The sequence below is a fragment of the Erythrolamprus reginae genome, chromosome 1, assembly GCF_031021105.1.
Source record: "Erythrolamprus reginae isolate rEryReg1 chromosome 1, rEryReg1.hap1, whole genome shotgun sequence".
Taxonomy (NCBI): domain Eukaryota; kingdom Metazoa; phylum Chordata; class Lepidosauria; order Squamata; family Dipsadidae; genus Erythrolamprus; species Erythrolamprus reginae.
In genome coordinates this window covers 159,411,246-159,430,783 of record NC_091950.1, presented here as the reverse complement: position 1 = coordinate 159,430,783, position 19,538 = coordinate 159,411,246, and the positions used below count along the sequence as shown (strand labels likewise).

The 19,538-nt window shown below is 44.8% G+C and overlaps 1 protein-coding gene across 2 annotated transcripts in view; it reads left to right on the top strand.

The window, feature by feature from the left end:
• MYLK (myosin light chain kinase) overlaps positions 1 to 19,538 on the top strand; it is a 225,589-nt gene that overhangs the window by 102,743 nt on the left and 103,308 nt on the right. For both annotated transcript variants that reach the window (XM_070730366.1, XM_070730359.1), the window contains exons 13-14: positions 882 to 1,079; positions 5,476 to 5,722. In XM_070730366.1, coding sequence (XP_070586467.1) covers positions 882 to 1,079; positions 5,476 to 5,722 — 445 coding nt within the window. The remainder of the gene's footprint in view (positions 1 to 881; positions 1,080 to 5,475; positions 5,723 to 19,538) is intronic.

The window sequence follows — 19,538 nt, the reverse complement described above, 5'->3', positions numbered from 1 at the left end:
AGAGAGTCTGCCAATCATCTCCAAAGATGCCCAACGGAGAACACCCAGTTGCTAAACACCTCCCGATTTCCGCCCCTAACCTGCCAACCCAATGACCAGAGGTAAGCCATTTAGAACTAATTGAGGAACGAAGCACCTCCTAACCATCCGTCCCGCACCGCAGTGTGGAATAGGCGAAAAAACAGTCGCAGAAAATACCGAGATTGCCAAAAATTCCTATTCGGCCCCCTAGGGGCGACCCCTGTAGCACACTGAAAGATAGGGAGGGCGGGCGGGTGTTCGCCTGCTCATTGTCCGGGGCGAAAAGGAAGCCCCGAGCCTGCGCAGCCCTTTATAAAGGGCTAGCAGGCCCTGCCCCGGCAACATCATTGGTCGGCGCCGATGACAAGGCATGGCCGGGATCTTGCGAGATCCCGGCCATTCAAGATGGCAGCTTTGCCGAGGGCTGCGTTTCCCTGGCCCTGCCCCAAATCCTGGCCGGGCATTTTCACAGAAGACATTTTCAGAAGATTTTTAAAAAAGGATGGGGGAAGACAGTTCCACTAATTCTGGAACATATATTTTGCTTTTGAAAGGAAGCCATAAAACAATAGTGGATCAGACACAGGTGCATTAATGTGACTAAAGCCAAATAATTGGTCTATGTGTATATGCAGGAATGTGCAGATAATAATTCATTAACATATATATGTGTTTTATATTATATCCCTGTATTTTACTTAAAATAGAGCTTTTTAATATTGTTCTGGAAGCAGGAAGTCCATGTGAGTTTCTTGTTCTGCCTTATCTTATAGTTGCAGTTGGTCTAATAGAATAGTTCATAGACTTCCCCTGCTGCCTTTGTTTTATCTCAAAGAGTTCTGTTTTGTTTTGTGGCTCAGCTAATCCACCTCCTGAAATAATTTGGTTTCACAATGGTAAAGAAATCCAGGAAACAGAGGATTTTCACTTTGAGAAGAAGGGCAATGTGTTTCGCCTCTGTATCCAAGAGGTGTTTCCTGAGGACACGGGAGTATACACCTGTGAGGCCTGGAATGATTTGGGAGGAATTCATACTGAAGCAACCCTAACTGTACAAGGTAAAGTTTTTATGTCTATATGCTGACAGGTATGTGCGTGCCACACACACACACACATACACACACACACATTTTCTGCATTGTTTAACAGCTGCACAGGAAATTATTCAAAAAGGTCAGAACCTCCCTGTTTCTCTGAAACTCCATAGTTTCCCTTTTAGCTGTTTTATTATTGGATTGTCACAGGCTGTTTTTATCATTGTTGTTAGCCTCCCCGAGTCTACGGAGAGGGGTGGCATACAAATCCAATAAATAATAATAATAATAATAATAATAATAATAATAATAATTATTATTATTATTATTATTATTATTATTATTGTTATATACAATTTTAATGGATAGCTGGCCCTATCCTTCATTCTGCTTCACTAGGAAGAATGTACTCTAATTTCTATAACCAGGAAAAAAAGGATTAAATTATAATATATAGATTTCTAAAAGGTTGTAATGTGTTTCTGTGGAAGTCAGAAGTGTAAGGATGTGACTGTTTGACTGAATAGCAAGTTCTCTATAACTGTCTGGTTTGGTGCTGCAACCAACAAGAATGACACAGATTTCAGAGGATAAGGGCCGTCGGCTACTTACCAGGCCGGCGTGGGCAGGGGAAGGAGGCCGCCATCTTGGGGGCGGAGCCTGCAGCCCCACGTCATCACCGGGGGCCGCAGTGATGTCGGAGCGGTGCGCGGGGCACCGATTGGTCAAGGGGCAGCAAGGGAGGCACCCTATATAAGGGGCCGCCTCGTGGATAATCAGAACTGCAGAAAAAAACAATTGCTACCAACATGCCTTCCATTGAGGACCTGTATACTGCACAAATCAAAAAGAGGATTGTGAAAATATTCACACACACCTCATATCCTTGACACAAACTGTTTCAACTTCTACTCTCAAAACAACACTATAGAGCACTACACCTCAGAACAATTAGGCACAAGAACAGTCCCCTCCCCCCCCCCCGAACGCCAACATTCTGCTAAACAAATAATTCCCTCAACACTGTCAAACTACCGGTATTTCCTAAGTCTGCACTACTATTAATCTTCTCATCGTTCCTATCACCAATCTCCTCCTACTAACGACTGTATGACTGTAACTTTGCTGTTTGTATCCTTACACTTCATATTGACTAGTTCCTAATATGATTTGATTGTTTATTTGTACTCTATGACTATCATTAAGTGTTGTACCTTATGATTCTTGATGAACCTATCTTTTCTTTTATATACCCTGAGAGCACCAAGACAAATTCCTTGTGTGTCCAATCACACTCGGCATATAAAAATTCTATTCTATTCTATTCAGAAACTTGGTTATGAATACAACACTTTAAGTTCAAGTTACAATTAGTAAATTTCTATCTATTGTTTTCTTATTTGTGAGTGAAACAATGGGTGTGTGTGTGTGTGTGTAAAATTATAAGCAGCTACATTTATTTGCTCAAGCACCTGGTGGAATTGAATATTCGAAGATAGAAATTATGTACATTAATTACCAAAATAGCAATAATGTACTGCCATATGCTTAATGACCTAATTTGGACATTTCATGTGTTTAGAAAACTATACGCCATAAAATAATAGCTTTGAGTAATCTAAACAAGCAAAGAGGGAGGAAGCCCATATGTTGCATGTATGGACATAGACATAGCATCTGTCTGCAACTCCAGAAACCAAATATGTCTTTTCCCAGAATTGTACTGTAGCAGTTCTGGGAAACGTTGCTGAAGTGCAGCCCAGCCATTGTGAATATAGTGAATGATGGTAGTGCGTTTCAGTGAAGAAAGTGAAGCAAAACACATATTGAAAGCAAATGAGCCAAAATGAGACATGCATGAATATACTTGTGGGAAAATGGAAAGGTAAAGGTATGCACAAATGTTTTATTCAACCATGCATCCATGTATAGTATGTATTAGGGCAGGGATGATAAACTTCTGTTGAATTATTTTATCAAGGTCCAAAATCTTTTAGGGTATACTCTACCATGGCTTCAATGCATGGGAGTGGAGGTCCAAAGCAAAGCGAATGAAGCCACTTCCTTTGCACTCTTCCCACTCTCCCTGCCCCCTTTTCTTCTGTAGCCCATTTCTCAGTCTCTCTACTTTTGGCTGCCCCACACCCTTGCAAAAAATATTGATGGAGGAAATAATAATGAAACAATGAAGATATAGTTTATGGAACGTACCCCAAGATTCACAGTAGACGAGAAAGGGTTAACATGTTTATATGCACTTAGGTATTTTGGTGTGGAGTTGATTAGGGCCAATAGAGAGATTTTGGCAATCAGAAAATCTGCAAACAGGTTATGATTAAATATGTTTTGTAAATGTTCAGAGCTTGCTAATGGCATTTTGCACAATTTTTCCCTTACCTGTTATCCTCAGATATGATAGATAGATGTCAGTCTTCAGCCCCTACAGGTATAGAATTCTAATTAAATGCATCTGGAGGGCACTAGGTTAAACAAGGCTACTTCAGGGTTTTGGAAAACTTGCATTCTTTTGGATTTATTTATTACTAAGGCTATAAAAATAGCAAAATGAACAGCTACAAAGATAACGCAGACACAAATATCTCCTCCTGAGATTGTTCTATACAAGGGAATAATACTCAGTTCAGATCTCTTGCTGTCTTTACTCTAGAATATGTGAAACAATTTCAATTTTATTTAATAATATATTATTGTAAATTTCACACCAGAATTTTAGGATGCTAGAGACATATACATATATTTGGACATTTCAAGCCTTCATTTTCCAATTTTTCATTTGTCTAGGTATTTAAAACAACCATGGACTATATTTATCTTTCTTCAGTTTATTTACTTAAACATTCTCTCCAGTCCATAGCAGATCAAGTTTTTTTTTTTTAAAAAAAAGAAGTACACAAAGTACCATCTGGGTTGTTGCTTTTTGTTTTAAAGACTTCAGATTTTTTGGAAGCAAAAGAAACATGAGATCCTCCGCGAAACGTTTTATAAAGTCAACCCCATTTGAAATGACTGAGCTACTATTTCTTTACTTTAGAGAAAATGTGTTCACTCGAATTTTTTCCCCTTCAAAATCTTTCCTTCTGTATTTATAGATTACCTTGTTTGGTTGTTTCTCACACACACACACACACACACACTTCTTTGACCTGATTGTAATCACATTGGACATGCTGTAGCTATTATGGAAAATTTTGGTACAGCAAACACTTAACTATTCGGATGGAAATTATTTGAGATATTGTTAGCTTTCCGAGGAAAAGGGATAAATGGATATGTACATAACCTGCAAGTTTTCTCTGTGTTGAGCAAGTGACTTATGATAAAGCCTGAATTTAAACATTTGGTATTCTGAGGAGTGAGCTACTAATTTATGATGAAACAAAAAAAAAGTAAAAGAAAACTATTTTAAGTGAGATGATCACTTCCTGCATATTTCAGAACATAACATTTTATAAGTGTTTCCACTTTTACAAATGGCTCGGGGGTGAAATACTCCCGGTTCACTTGTGCCTGTTGGTCATCTGAGAGCCGGTTGCGAAGGGAGCATGAGGTTCCATCCACTTGCCCGGGCGCCGCCATTCTTTTGCCCTCTGCATATGCGCAAAGTGTTCTGTGCATACGCAGAGGATAAAAGAACCCAAATGGTGGCAGCTGGGCGGAGCCTCACGCTCTCTTCGCAACCGTCTCTCCGATGTCTGACAGACATGATCAAAGCGAGAGCATTTCACCCGTGAAATGGCTGCTGTGGTAGGCATGGCCATTGAGGAAAGTATCTGAGGGTACAGTATATGTTGACTACTGTACTTCTACTCTATCTAGAATTGCCAAAGATTACTTCAGCTGCTGCTGCACTAGAACATTGTGAGGAAGTTCTCAATTCAGAATATGCATCTAAAACAAAATACAGTGGTACCTCCACCTAAGAACGCCTCTTCTTATGAACATTGTGTTCAAGATTTTTTTGCCTCTTCTCAAGAACCATTTTCTACTTACAAACCCAAGCCTCCGAAACTGTAACTGGAAAAGGCAGAGAGAAGCCTCCGAGAAGTCTCTCCAGGAATCTCCTGGGAGGAAGCGGGGCCGGAAAAGGTGGGGAGAAGCCTCCCTGGGGCCTCTCTAGGAATCTTCTGGGAGGAAACAGGGCCTCCACCCTCCCTGTGGTTTCCCCAATCGCACACATTATTTGCTTTTACATTGATTCCTATGGGAAAAATTGCTTCTTCTTACAAACATTTCTACTTAAGAACTTGGTCATGGAAAGAATTAAGTTCATAAGTTGAGGTACCACTGTATCCATATAATGGTTTGTCGAAAGGTGAATGAAATTCAGCACAAGTGATTCCACCAGTTCTATTAGATTTTCTCTCTATTCCTGTCTTAACATTTATTCTTTGTGTTGCAGAACCTCAGGATGGTATTCAGCCATGGTTTATTAGCAAACCACAGTCAGTGAGTGCAGTAGTGGGGCAGAACGTCATTATTTCTTGTGCTATTGCTGGAGATCCATTCCCCACAGTTCATTGGTTCAAAGATGGAGAGGAACTAACAACAGAAGCAGGCTATGAATTCCTACAGAATGAAGACATCTTTACTTTGATTATAAGGAATATTGAACCTTGTCATGTTGGCCATTATGAAATACAACTCAGGTGTGTCAAGGGAAGTATATATTTATACTGGATTTATTTAAAAATTGATTTGTGATTTGTGAAAGCATTTGTGAAAGAAAAACAAAAGAGGGATTTCTCCCCAAATACATACACAAACGCTAGGTGGGGGGAGAGCTCACCTTCCCTGGCTGTTCTCATTTGCATCTGAAATGGATATTCTCAGTAGCATTAAGAACAAAAGAATAGCCAGGAGTCATAATTCATGCATATACCCTTGCTCAGCAAAACCTCTTTTGTTTTCAGGCTTAAAGCGTTAAAGGCCAAAATGGTAACAAACTTAATATTAACCTTAATATTAACCGCTCCAAACTTGACTGTAAAAAATATGACTTTAGTAATCGGGTTGTCGAAGCATGGAACTCATTATCGGACTCTGTAGTATCATCCCCTAACCCCCAACATTTCACCCTTAGACTATCCACGGTTGACCTCTCCAGATTCCTAAGAGGTCAGTAAGGGGCGTACATAAGCGCACTAGAGTGCCTTCCATCCCCTGTCCTATAGTCTCTTCTATATCTCGTATTTCTTTTCTACTATATCCTCTATAACCTTCATTGTGTATTATTGTGTATTGGACAAAGGGGCAGCATACAAATCTAATAAGTAAGTAAGTAAGTAAGTAAGTTAAGTAAGTAATAATAAAATAAAATAAAATAAATGTCAAATCAACTATGAGGATTAAAACTGGCTTTTATAAGTTATACTATGGATTTCATCAACTGTGTGCCACAGCCTGGACTGAGTTAATACATATTTAAGCTAAACAGCCAACCAGTAGAGAGTATTTTTATGTTCTTAAGTGCACTTTGAAGTCTCCATAAATAAAAAGGGCGTGAGAGAATGTAGGGGGAAAAATGGGCAGTGAACAAATACTGTAAAGACTGATCACCAAACTTAAATCAAAACAAAAACCCAAGAGTCTGAATTACTCTTTGCTTTTCAAATGCACTCAAAATCAAAAACTGCAAAATGAGTTGACCAGGTTAAATAAGCTCTCATGTAGACATTTTGAAAAACAGTCAAACTCTGTTGATGATGGCTTACTGAGTTTAGCTACTCATCTATCGTGCTCACTCCTTTGTTCTATTTTATGGAGCTTGCAGGGTGCCCTTGAGAATGAAGATACTTCACACTGTATATAAAGATTAACAGTGTGCAGTATTTGGATCTGCAGATATGGCATCAGCACTCTTGCTGAACTTTTTGGCTTCTTAATGAGGCTGATGTTTATCCTGGCTCTCGTGGTGGGCTACCTTGGATCAGGAAATATGCAGTTGGTTAAGAAAGTGGTGGAAGAAATCCCCTCATTCTCACCACTGATGAGACCATGAGTGCACATTGTAAGAGAGGAAAGAAAGGTACACACATAGTTGGACCAAATGTTTGAAGGAACATGGATGTAAAGCAGGGGTGCTCCTTTGCTTCCTCCTGTGCCGCGTCGTTGCGCCTTGTGTGCGCAGTGCCGAAAAATCCAAAGGGCGGGGGAATCCAAAAACAAGATGGTGACCACATGCACAGTGCCGGAAACTTGGCTTCAGAAGAAAAAATATGTACATTTAAAAAAACCTTTAAAAATAAAAAAACAGATGGTGCCGTGCACAGACTGGCACCAACTGAATCAGTTCTGTGATGTCATCGTGACATCACCAGCAGATCTCTACTGGTTTGGGTGACCTGGGAGGAATCCACTTTTGATTTAGTTAGGACCTGCTGCTCTTAGTAGTTAACTTAATGAGCTGAAGAGTTTGGAGATCTGAACTCTTTAGGGATTACCAGATAAGATCTGGCAATCAGAGGAAATCAGATACAAATGGTGGCAGAATTCTGATCCTCCATCATATTGAATGGCTGATCTTCTAAAATCATTAATAGCGTGATTGCACTTGTCAAATTTCCATGCATCCTGCTATTTGTACAATCAGTCTGATTCCCCACTCCACCCCCTCACTCTAGTACAGTGATGGGTGCTGACACAGTGTGGTCATGCACTATCATGCATGCGCGAGTGCCCACACCCATAATTCAATGCCTGGGGAGGGCAAAAACAGTTTCTCCCACCCTCCAGATACTCTATGGAGGCTGGAAACGTCCTGTTTCCCAACTTCTGGTAGGCTCGTGTTTTGCCCTTCCCAGGCTTCAAAGGCTTCCCAGGAGCCGGGGAATGGTATAAATGACCTCCCTCACCCCCTGGAGGCTCTCTGGAAGCCAAAAACATCTCCCAGAGCCTCTGTGTGAGCCACAAATCAGCTGGCCGGCACACACATGCAGGTTGGAGCTGAGCTAGGGCAACAACTTATGTGCCAGCAGCACGAACCTGTGGCACCCATGCCATAGGTTCACCATCATTGCTCTAGTGTAACTTCCTACATCAGTATAATCACTCCATTTATTGGATGAAATAAGATGCTATTCTCAAAAATCCATGCCTGTTAAGAAAAGGTGTTTTCAAAATCCTGATTTTGTTGCCACCAGGAAGTAACATGGTGGCTATCTTCCTATGTATTCTCTCATCATAACAGCTGAAACCAAATGAAACATCTAAGATGCTGCCATACAGAACAATTGTGTTATGAACAGAAGATGTCTCCAGGTTGTTTCCAGAGCAAAACATTTGAAAAATAAGTTTAAGTCAAGTCTGGTCCCCTGAGAAATTTGCTCACATGTATCAGCTAAGAGTTTTGATCTCCAAACTCTTCAGCTCACTGACTCCTTCATGAAGTTTTGGATCAACAATCCCATCAAAAAAAGTGCATGAAAATATTTTAATAAATGCTACTTTAATAGTATTACGACAACTAATAATAATACTAGAGATACCAAAGTGACCTACAAAAAAGATCAAATAATTTTACATAAAGTACATTATAGAAATAAATGCTTAGAGTCACATGGATTTATACCAGTTCAGAAAGGGTTGGAGTTGAAAGAAAGTAGGAGCTAAGACTACCTTCATCTTATGTATTTACTTTATTGTGGGGTTGGTAATGGTGTTGTGGCTAAGTTATCAGGCTAAAAATCAGATCACCATAAATTCTAGCACATCCCTAGGCACAAAGCCTATCGAGTGGCTTTGGGCCAGGTTCTTTCTTTCAGCCAGCGGAAGGGGGCCATGGCAAACCACTTCTGAAAAACCTTGCCAAGAAAACTGCAGGGACTTGTGAATGAACAGAGGGGAAAGCAATGTAGGATGGTTTGTGGTCTCATCTGCCAAATATATAACAATGCATTTGTTGTGTTAATTAGACTTCCACTCAGGAATTTTGTTCTTACAAAGAGCCTTATCAAGCATTTATAATATTACATTGCAGTTATCTTTAGAGTTTGAATTTAGATCCTTTTAAAAATTATGCTTTCAAAATATGAAATATTCTATTTCCTTTTAAAAATCATGCCTTCTATTTCCTTTTAAAAATTATGCTTTCAAAATATGAAATATTCTATTTCCTTTTAAAAATTATGCCTTCTATTTCCTTTTAAAAATTATGCTTTCAAAATATGAAATGTTCTAACTAACTTTTTAAAAAATTCTTTCAACCAAGTCTAATCAGCTACAAAACTGTGTTCTCTGCAATGAGATATATTCCCTTATTTGGGTAATATTTTTTATTTGATTTGATGTACATTGCTATTTGGCTTGGGATACTATAAAACAAAAGGTTTCCTATGCTACCTTTTTTATTTAATTAGCAAAATGTTCAGATTGGGGTGGTGGTCACATTTTCCCCCCTCTCTGAATGGAACTTTATTAAATGTGCTCCACTATATTTCATAGCCTTTACTCCAGCATAAGGGTGCCTGTTTTTGCAGCCTTCAGAGTAATCTTTAAATTTTACTACTCACAGTTAATGTGTTCTCTTCATTGAAATTAATATTCAAATAATTGTTAATTCCACTGTTGTTACTAGTTATGATAAACGGGATTATTGTTTATCCTTCGGTGTTTGTGTGCAGTGAGTTTCTGTGTTTCAGTCCTGTAAACCACCCAGAGATATTTGTGTGAGATCTTTGGGTATATAAATGACAGATATAAAGAAATGAAGTTATTATTTTCATATTGATATTTATTTTGAGCAAAAATGAGATTGTGTGGGCAAGAGGCTTTCACTCTGCTTCTGGTCTAAACATAAAATACAGATGGGTTGTGTGGATTGAAATCAGGTTATGTTTCAAATTGATCATACTTTCAAAGTTGTGGACTTAAGCATGATAAGAAATGAAATCCGTCCCTCTTGGGAAGACAGTAGGACCAGGTGGCTCTAGCTTACAATCCTTAAGGGTTCTAGCTATTTATGGCTAAAATGAAAAAAAAATAGACACTATTGAAAGGCCAGCTGCTTTTGGTGGCCGGCCGGCAGTGTTCCCTCTAAATTTTTTTCGGTGTGAGCAGAAAAGTATAATGTCTGAGCGGCACATTTCTCCACTGCAGCTGGAAGGAGAGTCCAGCATGGGTTATTAACCAATCCTATTGGTAGAGACTGAGTAAAAAATTTACATAATTATTAGGCACCGCCCCCACACTGCTCCCATGAGCCCAGTTTTAAAAACTCAGTCACAGTGTAGAGACGTACTGAGTTTTGCTCTAGGAGCAATTATATGTTAAATCTGTCTTTTACCTGTTTAATGTTTTTCTTTTTGTCTCCTTACAGGAAACGAAGACAAGGAGGACAGATGGGGTTGCTACCCTCCGCGGGCAGCAATCCCCAACGCTCTCCTCAGGGGTCGCTTCCCTCCGAGGGAACTTCCCCGAAAAGGAGCACCCAGCCTGGGGTCCCTGGCCTCCGTGGCCAGACCAGGGCTGTGAGCCAAAGGTGGGGGGGTCCGCCCCCCCCACTGGGAGGCTCAGGAGCGCTCGTGGAAGAAAGGCTCCGGGAGGACGGAGCAGCGCTCATCAGCTGTTCGGCGGCCGGGGAGATCGCCGCCGCCGCCGCGAGCCGCCGCTAGGGACGCTAAAGCGCCCGACGGGGCTGGGAAGCCCCCCCCGCCGCTGCAGACGCCAAAGGAGCAGCCGAAAAGCCGAAAAAGCAGCTGAGGCTTGGCGGGGACCCGGCGAAGAGCGGCCAGATGCCCGGAGCGGCCATGCGAAGCCGCGAGCGGCATGGGCAGCGCCATATTGGGGCCACTTTGAGCGCGATTCCCCTATTGGCGCCAACCGGAAGGACTTCCGGCAGCTGCTTGGCGCGAAGAGGACATGGACCTCAGGGCGCAGGCGCAGAGCCTCTGCGAGGCGAGACGCCATTTTTAAAGCTGAATTTGGTGACGAGGCTTTTTATTCTGGCTACCGAGGAGCCTTTGGACTGCAAGGAGCTAGCTTGAAAATGGAGGACCAACCTAGCAGCGAGAAGACTGCATCCCCGACCAGGCCAAAAGACAAGCCTAAGGGGAAGGCTAAAGATAAGTCCAAGTCCTCGCATTCTCCTGCTTCAGCCTCTTCTCTCCAGGAGGCTGAAAAACGCATCAAGGCCCTTGAGCAAAAATTGGAAGCGGCCTTGCATAGCTCTCCAGCAGCGGTCCCTCTGACTCAGAGGCAGGCCTTCACACCAGACCCAATGACTCCCTTGTCACCACTTGGCCTATCTGGGGCTAGACATGAAGGGGACTGGTCCCCAGACCAGCCATTTACTGCTATGCCACCTGTAGCCCCCTCTCCAGCCTCCTCATGGGCCAGGCCTGGGTCATCGGGACACCCCAGGAGAGATACACAAGGGCCATCAGCCACGTTCACGCCCACAGCGGCAGGGCTGAGGACACAGGCGGGTACTTGGCAGGACATGCCACCGGATTTGCAGGACTTAATTGCAAATGTATACTCGCAAGGCATAGCGACTGGAGCCCACCAGTATGCCCCAGTGCCAACACAAGCACCAAGAAATGTGTGGTCAGCACCGCCCCCCTCGGGTTTGGGGTCCCTTTCTGAAGAACCACTATTGGGAGAGGATAGTGAGAAGGAATATGACTTATCTGAGGATGAGGCTCCCCCAGAGCAACCAACTCCTGCAGGCTTGTTTAAGCCAACTCTGTTTCGAACACTGCTATTTAAGGCCAAGCAGGTAATGAACTTACCTGGGGCGGCCAAAGCAACTGAAGAGGCAGGCAAGACTTCAGCTACTCTCCTCAGGGAGCCCCAACCCGAGTCGGACCATTTCCCAGCATCTCATATCTTCGTAGAAGGGGTCAAGAAGCCTTGGCAGTACCCGGCAGCGGCCCAGGGACCGTCCAATTTGGAGCGAAAATTTTATACCTTCGATGAGGAGGTTGAAAAATTGCTCGAGTACCCCCCAATTGATGAACCAGTTGTAACCTTGGTCTCCAGCGCCCTGGTTCCCTCGGAGACAGGAGAAAACCTGAAACCAGAGGAGAGGAAGGCAGAGACACTGCTGCGGAAGATCCACCAGATGGCTAGCTGGGGATTCAGGGCAGCAGCAGCGGCATCCTTCCTGAACAGGGCATCCCTTCTGTGGCTCCAGGAGATGCAATCTCGCTTGGGCCCGGAAGAGGGCAGGCTTCGCCAGGATCTGAGTAAGCTGCAGGCGGCAGCTGAATTCTCCGCGGACGCCACCTTGCACGCAGCCAAGTTCTCCAGCAGGGGGATGGCCACTGCCCTATCGGTCCGTCGCTTGCTGTGGTTGAGAAACTGGCCAGCGGACCTGAAGTCCAAGTTGCGGTTGGCATCGGCCCCTTTCCAGGGTGCGACACTCTTTGGCGATATCTTAAACAAGGTCCTCGTGGAGGACAAAGACAAGAGGAAAGTTCTTCCCAAGTCGGGCAGAAGGCAGGATCGGAGGTCCACCCCTTATGCGAGGCGACAACCGCCACGATGGGATAACTCTGCAAACACGGCACAGCAGCAAAGACCCTTCAACCAGGGTCAATTCACGCAGCACACTTTCAGAAGCGACCGGGGGTCGTTCCAGGACCGACCCAGGGGATACCAACAATCCCGGCGGCCCTTTCGGGGGGGCAACCAACGTGGTTTCCGCCGGTCCAAATGACTTGCCCAGCCAGCTGCCGATCGGGGGGAAACTGCAGCACTTCAGTGCCTCCTGGCGCAGCACGTCCTCCGATCAGTGGGTCCTCGCCACAGTGTCGGGAGGTCTACGGCTGGAGTTCGTTGGGCGACCCCCCAATCGAGTTATACACTGTCCAACGCTCCGAGACCCTCGGAAGAGACTACAACTACAAGAGGAAATTTCACACTTGCTAGAGATCCAGGCCATAGAACCGGTACCGCCCCAGGAGAGGGGCAGAGGCTTCTATTCAAGGATCTTCATCGTACCCAAAACCTCAGGAGGCTGCAGGTTAATCCTCAACCTCAAGCAACTAAACATCTTCATCAAATACCGGAGATTTCATATGCACTCCCTGCAGACCATCCTGGCCTCAATCAGGTCTCGCGACCTCCTGACTTCTATCGACTTGAAAGAGGCGTATCTTCATGTGCCCATACACCCGGAGCACCGCAAATACCTGCGCTTCTGCTCCGAGGGAGTGCACTTCCAATACAGAGCTATGCCATTTGGCCTTTCCTCCGCTCCACGAACTTTTACCAAGCTTCTGGATGCTTTGACGGCCCACCTGCGAGGGCACGCCATAAGGTTGATGGCATACCTGGACGACATCATTATTTTGTCCAGGTCCCAGGTGCAGGCGAGGCAGGATTTGGTTCAGACCATACAAACACTGGAAGACCATGGCTTCACCATAAACATGGAAAAAAGCCAACTGACACCCAGAACCAGGCTTCAACATCTGGGGGCCATTATAGACACCCAAACCAATACGGTGTCACTCTCCCCAGAGAGGCTAGAGAACATCCAGCGCCTTATCGCCAGCCTCAGCCAGCACAGAAGGGTTCCCCTATCGCTACTGTCATTGGAATCGTTCTGTGGGCCAGGCATCATATTCGGACCTTGCAGTGGTTCTTACTACCAGCTCAGAGGACAAAGGTCAGTCACTCCCATCGGCAGGTCAAATTACCTCGGGAGGTCAAGGAGTCCCTAAACTGGTGGAAGTCGCAGGCAATTCACAAGGGATCACCATTCCACATGCAGGACAAAGTCATCCTTACCACAGACACAAGTCTTTATGGTTGGGGAGCACACATAGGTCATCACATGGCGCAGGGCACCTGGTCACCTACAGACTTAAGCCCCATAAACATCAATTTCCTCGAGCTCAGGGCGGTTCACTTAGCCCTTCGGACTTTCATGCCGATCGTACTGAACAGACATGTCTTGATTTTAACAGACAACGTGGCGACCAGAGCCCACCTGAACCACCAAGGGGGTACGAGGTCGCAACGCCTTATGGAGGAGTCCAACAGGCTGTTCAACTGGGCCGAGGCACACCTGGCCTCTCTGTCTGCGGAACACATCGCGGGGGATATCAACACGCAGGCGGACTGGCTCAGCAGGACCACCTTGGATCCATCAGAATGGAGGTTGGATCCAGAAATTTTCCAGCAGATGTCTCACAGGTTCGGGAAACCCTCGGTGGACCTGTTCGCTACTCGGCAGAACGCTCAGACGCCGAGGTTTTACTCACGCTTTCCGGAACCGGGAGCAGAAGGGGTCAACGCCTTACTGACACCATGGCCAGCCGGCCTGCTTTACGCATTCCCTCCAGTGAACCTGATTCCAAGGGTAGTGGAGAAGATTCTGAGGGAGCGGGCGGAGGTGCTGATGATAGCACCACATTGGCCACGCCGTCCGTGGTTCGCCGACCTGACAGCTATGTCCAGATCACCACCATGGAGGATTCCGGACCATGTCATCTCCCTCAACCAGGGGGCCCTGCAACATCCGGATCCCCAATGGCTACAACTAACCGTATGGCACTTGAGCGGCACAGACTGAGACATCTGGAGTTGCCGGAGAAGGTCATTGACACAATACAGGCCGCAAGGCGCCCTTCAACTTCTCGGATTTACCAAGCGTCGTGGGCGGCCTTCTGCAGATTTTGCGACAAGGCAGGCAGGAATCCCAGAGATGCTTCCGTAATTACGGTATTGGAATTCCTCCAGTCAGGGATAGATCGGGGGTTAGCCCCCAACACCCTGAGGAGACAGGTAGCGGCGCTTGCCACCATGGTCCAGACATCAGAAGCTCGCTCTCTAGCCTACCATCCACTAGTTAGAGACTTCATTCGGGGTGCTACAAACAAACACGCACCTCCGGTTAGGAGGTTTCCATCTTGGGACCTCACATTAGTTCTCCAAGCGCTCACGAAACCACCTTTTGAGCCATTAAGGACGATTCCCTTAAGGATCCTTTCCATAAAAACGGCCTTTCTAGTGGCGATCACGTCGGCACGCAGAGTTTCGGAGCTTTCAGCCCTTTCTGTGAGGCCGGATTTGTGTATATTCCATCCTGACAGAGTGGTGCTCCGTTTGGACCCCACCTTTATTCCAAAGGTGAATACACAGTTTCATAGGAAGCAGGAGTTGATCCTGCCGGACTTTTGCACACATGGAACTCACCCTTCCGAACTGCGTTGGCATAAGGTTGATGTCAGAAGAGCCTTAAAAATATATATTAGGCGAACTGAATCGTTCAGGAAGTCAGAGAAACTGTTTGTCTCCTTCTCTCAACATCACATGGGACTTGGAATCTCAGCCAAATCCATTAGTCGTTGGCTGAAGGATTGCATCACGGAGGCCTATAGAGCGGGTGGACACACCGCTCCAGCAGGACTAACGGCCCACTCGACCAGGAGTGCAGCCGCATCGGCAGCCTGGTCCACGCAGGCTTCTATCGATGACATTTGTAGAGCAGCTACCTGGGCAGCACCATCTACGTTTATTAAACATTATAAGTTGGATTCGTTTGCTTCAGCGGAGGCTGCATTTGGTAGACGTGTACTACAGAAAGTTTGTGCATCTCCAACGTCCCTTTCAAGACCTTCTCCCTCCCATGGGCCTTAAAACTTTGGCATATCCCATGCTGGACTCTCCTTCCAGCTGCAGTGGAGAAGACCCGTTGTACCTACCTGAACGGTCTTCTCGATGCACTGGAAGGAGAGTCCAAACCCACCCGGCATGTTGAGTTCAAGGGTCGCCGGAGATGGGAGTTTATAGTTATGTTTGTGGCAATAAAACTTGGTTATCCTCTTACATGGTTTTTTCGTTTTTAAAACTGGGCTCATGGGAGCAGTGTGGGGGCGGTGCCTAATAATTATGTAAATTTTTTACTCAGTCTCTACCAATAGGATTGGTTAATAACCCATGCTGGACTCTCCTTCCAGTGCATCGAGAAGACCGTTCAGGTAGGTACAACGGGTCTTCCATGCCTGGGCGTGGATTGGTTAGAAACAAAACGGGGTCATGTGACCTGAGGACACACAGCAACGGACATAAAAATGAAACGGCAGCAAAGTTTTGATCCTCCGGGCTGCTGCGAAGGTGCTAAGTGTTAAAAAGGGCCATGTCAGTTTTTTCATGGCTGTTGCAACTTTGAATGGTCAGTAAATGAACCAATGAGGACAATGCTTCTATCTCCTGAGTAAGATGGTTATTAAGTGAGCTTCATTTTACCACCTTTCTTGCCACAGTCGTTAAGTGAATCCCTGCAGCTGCTTGAACATTCCAAAAGATGTCACATAACCCTGGGACATGGCCACCATCATAACTAACTTGTCAAGTGTCCAAAGTTTGATCCAATAACCTCTTTATTTTTCTAACAAATTCCTTCCCTCCTAGAAGGAAGAATAGAAAGAATAAAATGGAAAAGGGGATTAAAAGGGGATACAAAAAAAGAAAAAAGAAAAGAGTTTGGTTCAAAGTTCTGCTCAGATTGAAGAAATTGGAGTTTGAGAAGGGTTGATTAAGCTTGGAGTATTGTTTTGTTTGCTCTTTTTTAACTTCTATTTTTCTATTTAGATATATGAATTTAGGAATTGCTGATCTGTTTTAATAAAGTTAGAAGTATTGATTATAATAAGATATGCAGTAGGTGATACTGATTTGGATTAATGCATAAATGGAATTGAATTTAGCACCTTGGCATACTGGTTAATAAGTTAGAAATATTTTTTGAAGGAACATTAAGGAGGGAATTTAACTAAAAGAAAATGGATGACAAAATTAGAAAAAAAAATATTGCAAAAAACCCCCCCAAAACTATCCAGCCCCTCCTGCCTTTTCATCCTCCCTCTCCGAAGCGTCGTCCACCCTCTACCAACCCCCCACCAATCTTTCTGAAGTTTTACAACTCCTCCCATTGTCTCAGCACTCACAATGAACAGCTTTCATCTCTTTTGACTGCTGGATTCTCCCTTTCAAAATGCAGGGGTAGGGGCAATCTTCCAGGCCCTGCTTTAAACCCTCTCAGGAGGCTTTTGAGACTGCTTCCAGCGATCGGGTGGTTAGTGTCAGCAGTTTGCTGGCCGTCGCAGGTCTTGACGCCAGGGGCCCCCTGCTGCCTGACCAGCTCTGTCGTTGCGTGCTGCTTCCCCAGGCGTCCTTGAGGTCAGCGGGGCCCTGTGCCGTGGGGGGGGGGGCATGCAAGTCTCTTGCCTCCACTGCCTCCTTTTACACCGCCCTGCTGCCTGAGCCTGTTTACAGGGGGCTGGTGGAAGACCCAATGTTGCTTTTGCTAAAGGTAGGGGGGGGAAAGAGTAAAAGTGACAAGAGTAAAAGCGAGTAAACGGGCTCAGGCAGCAGGGCAGTGGAAAAGGAGGCGGTGGAGGCAAGAGGCTTGCATGCTCTCCCCCGTGGCACAGGGGCCCGCTGACCTCAAGGACACCTGGGGAAACAGCATGAAACGACAGAGCTGGAGAAGCCGGGCGAGGCTTAGAGCCCACCGGGCACCGGCTCCATCGTGCTGGCGTGGAAAACTCTGGGCTGAGCTTGGTTTTTCCCTGCACCCCAGCGCGCTGCGCGCATTACAGGTAACATAGCCTGCCAGCATTTGCGTCAGGGCCGGAAGAACCTGGCCCCCAATGTTGCTTCTGGCAGAGAGGGTGTGGTTTCGTGCAAGAGCACAAGATTACACAGAAGGCCTCTGCACTTCTGCACAGGGCCAGAGGAGGCAGAGGGCGGTCCCAAAAGCCCTATAAAAGAGCAGACATGCTGGCCATGCCCTCTTGCCTTTGCTGGTGGTATAAATGGACACCCGCCCACCCTCCTCTCAATCCAAGGTGAATAATTGGTCGCCCATTGGGGGCCAGGTAGGAATTTTATGCGGCAAGCAATGCACTTAAGTTGAAGCTGTTCATTCACCTACTTCACAGTGGAGGACGAGGAAGGGATCAGGTTAGGGGGGTGTACCGGTTTGCAGATAGACATGAGGACATTTTAATTGGCTAATTTCCCTTTGGTCACTGGGGTGGCAGAAAACGGCGGAAATGGGTATCAGTAGCAACTGCGTATTCTCCTGTTGAGCATCTTTTGGAAGGTGATAGGCAACACCGGGCTAGGGTGTTGGGGGGGGGAGTGCCCTTGGGGCTCACATACGCCATTTCCGGTTCCAGGGCATGGGATGTGAGCCTTCCCACATGCCAAGGCTGGGTGTAGGGCGAAGGCTAACTATAGCCTCGCACTGCTCAGGCAAAGAGTTATGCCCATAGTTGCCCAAATACCGGTATGTTGATGTGAGGAATTCTGCCCCATTTAGCGACCTCTTTAGGTCTTTGATAATATGTTTAATAAAGTGACCCTTTATACCCAGCCCTGGTTTCCATGTGATTATTCCACATCCCACACGATATTACTACTTTGCTCAATATTTACCATGTACTTGATGGAATCTGATAGCCAGCAATTTGTATGATTGTAAAATTGCTGAATTTTACCGATCAATATCTTATGGTCCCTCTTTTGCAATATGCTCACTGAACATTTTCATTACGAGCGCAACTACCTCACTTGTAATATACAATTGTCCTAGTAGATAGGTTAATCAGTTTTTTTTCTGTATTTTCAAACACAGGGTTCATTGATCCACATTGCCTAAGATATAAAGTGGTTTATTTGGCTTGATTTTGGTGTCTTTTCTGATAGATATTGCTGTTTCTGAGCTGTCATTAGCAATTTGCAGTGCTGCATATATAAAGCCACTTGCACTTTATTCAAACCATGATTAAACTGTTTTTAGTATTGGATTATTGTTATATACTGTTTTATTACTGTTGTTAGCCGCCCCGAGTCGGCAGAGAGGGGCGGCATACAAATCAAATCAAATCAAATCAAATAAATAAATAAACAAACAAACAAATAAATAAATAAAACAATACACTATCTTGATCCAATTAACTAATTAAAAAATCTTTTAAAAAGCCCCAGAAACCATAAAAAACAATCATTCCATTCACTCCACATTCTCTCATTTTAACAAGATTGTTGAAGTACAGCAAGCCTGAAAATACAACAAGGATTTCTCTTAAGCAATTTTGATCCAGTTGTGGGATAGCAAAATCTTGAAAATCCATCTAATCTAATGTCTACCTCTTCTTCAGCCGTTGTCAGAGAAAAGCCCTTTTTCATAAAACTGCAAGCTGCTTAAGATGTGGTAGCAATGTTTACACAATCTGAATTATGTTCCCCCCTCCCTTTTTTTAACATCTGGGGAGATGAACCATTTGAAGATGTATCTGCTGTGAAGCGTAACATAGTGCTGGGGGGTGGATGGGAAGAGGGGAAAGTATTTTAATGACTTTAATGGGAGTCATTTTCTGCAGGCATCTCCGGCATTCCTCTGCAAAAGGGAAGAATAAGGGCTCAGCACCATATATGGTGACACTTTTATTATTATTATTTTTTTTACATATAAACATGCACAGGCTGAAACAATCCACGAGGGTT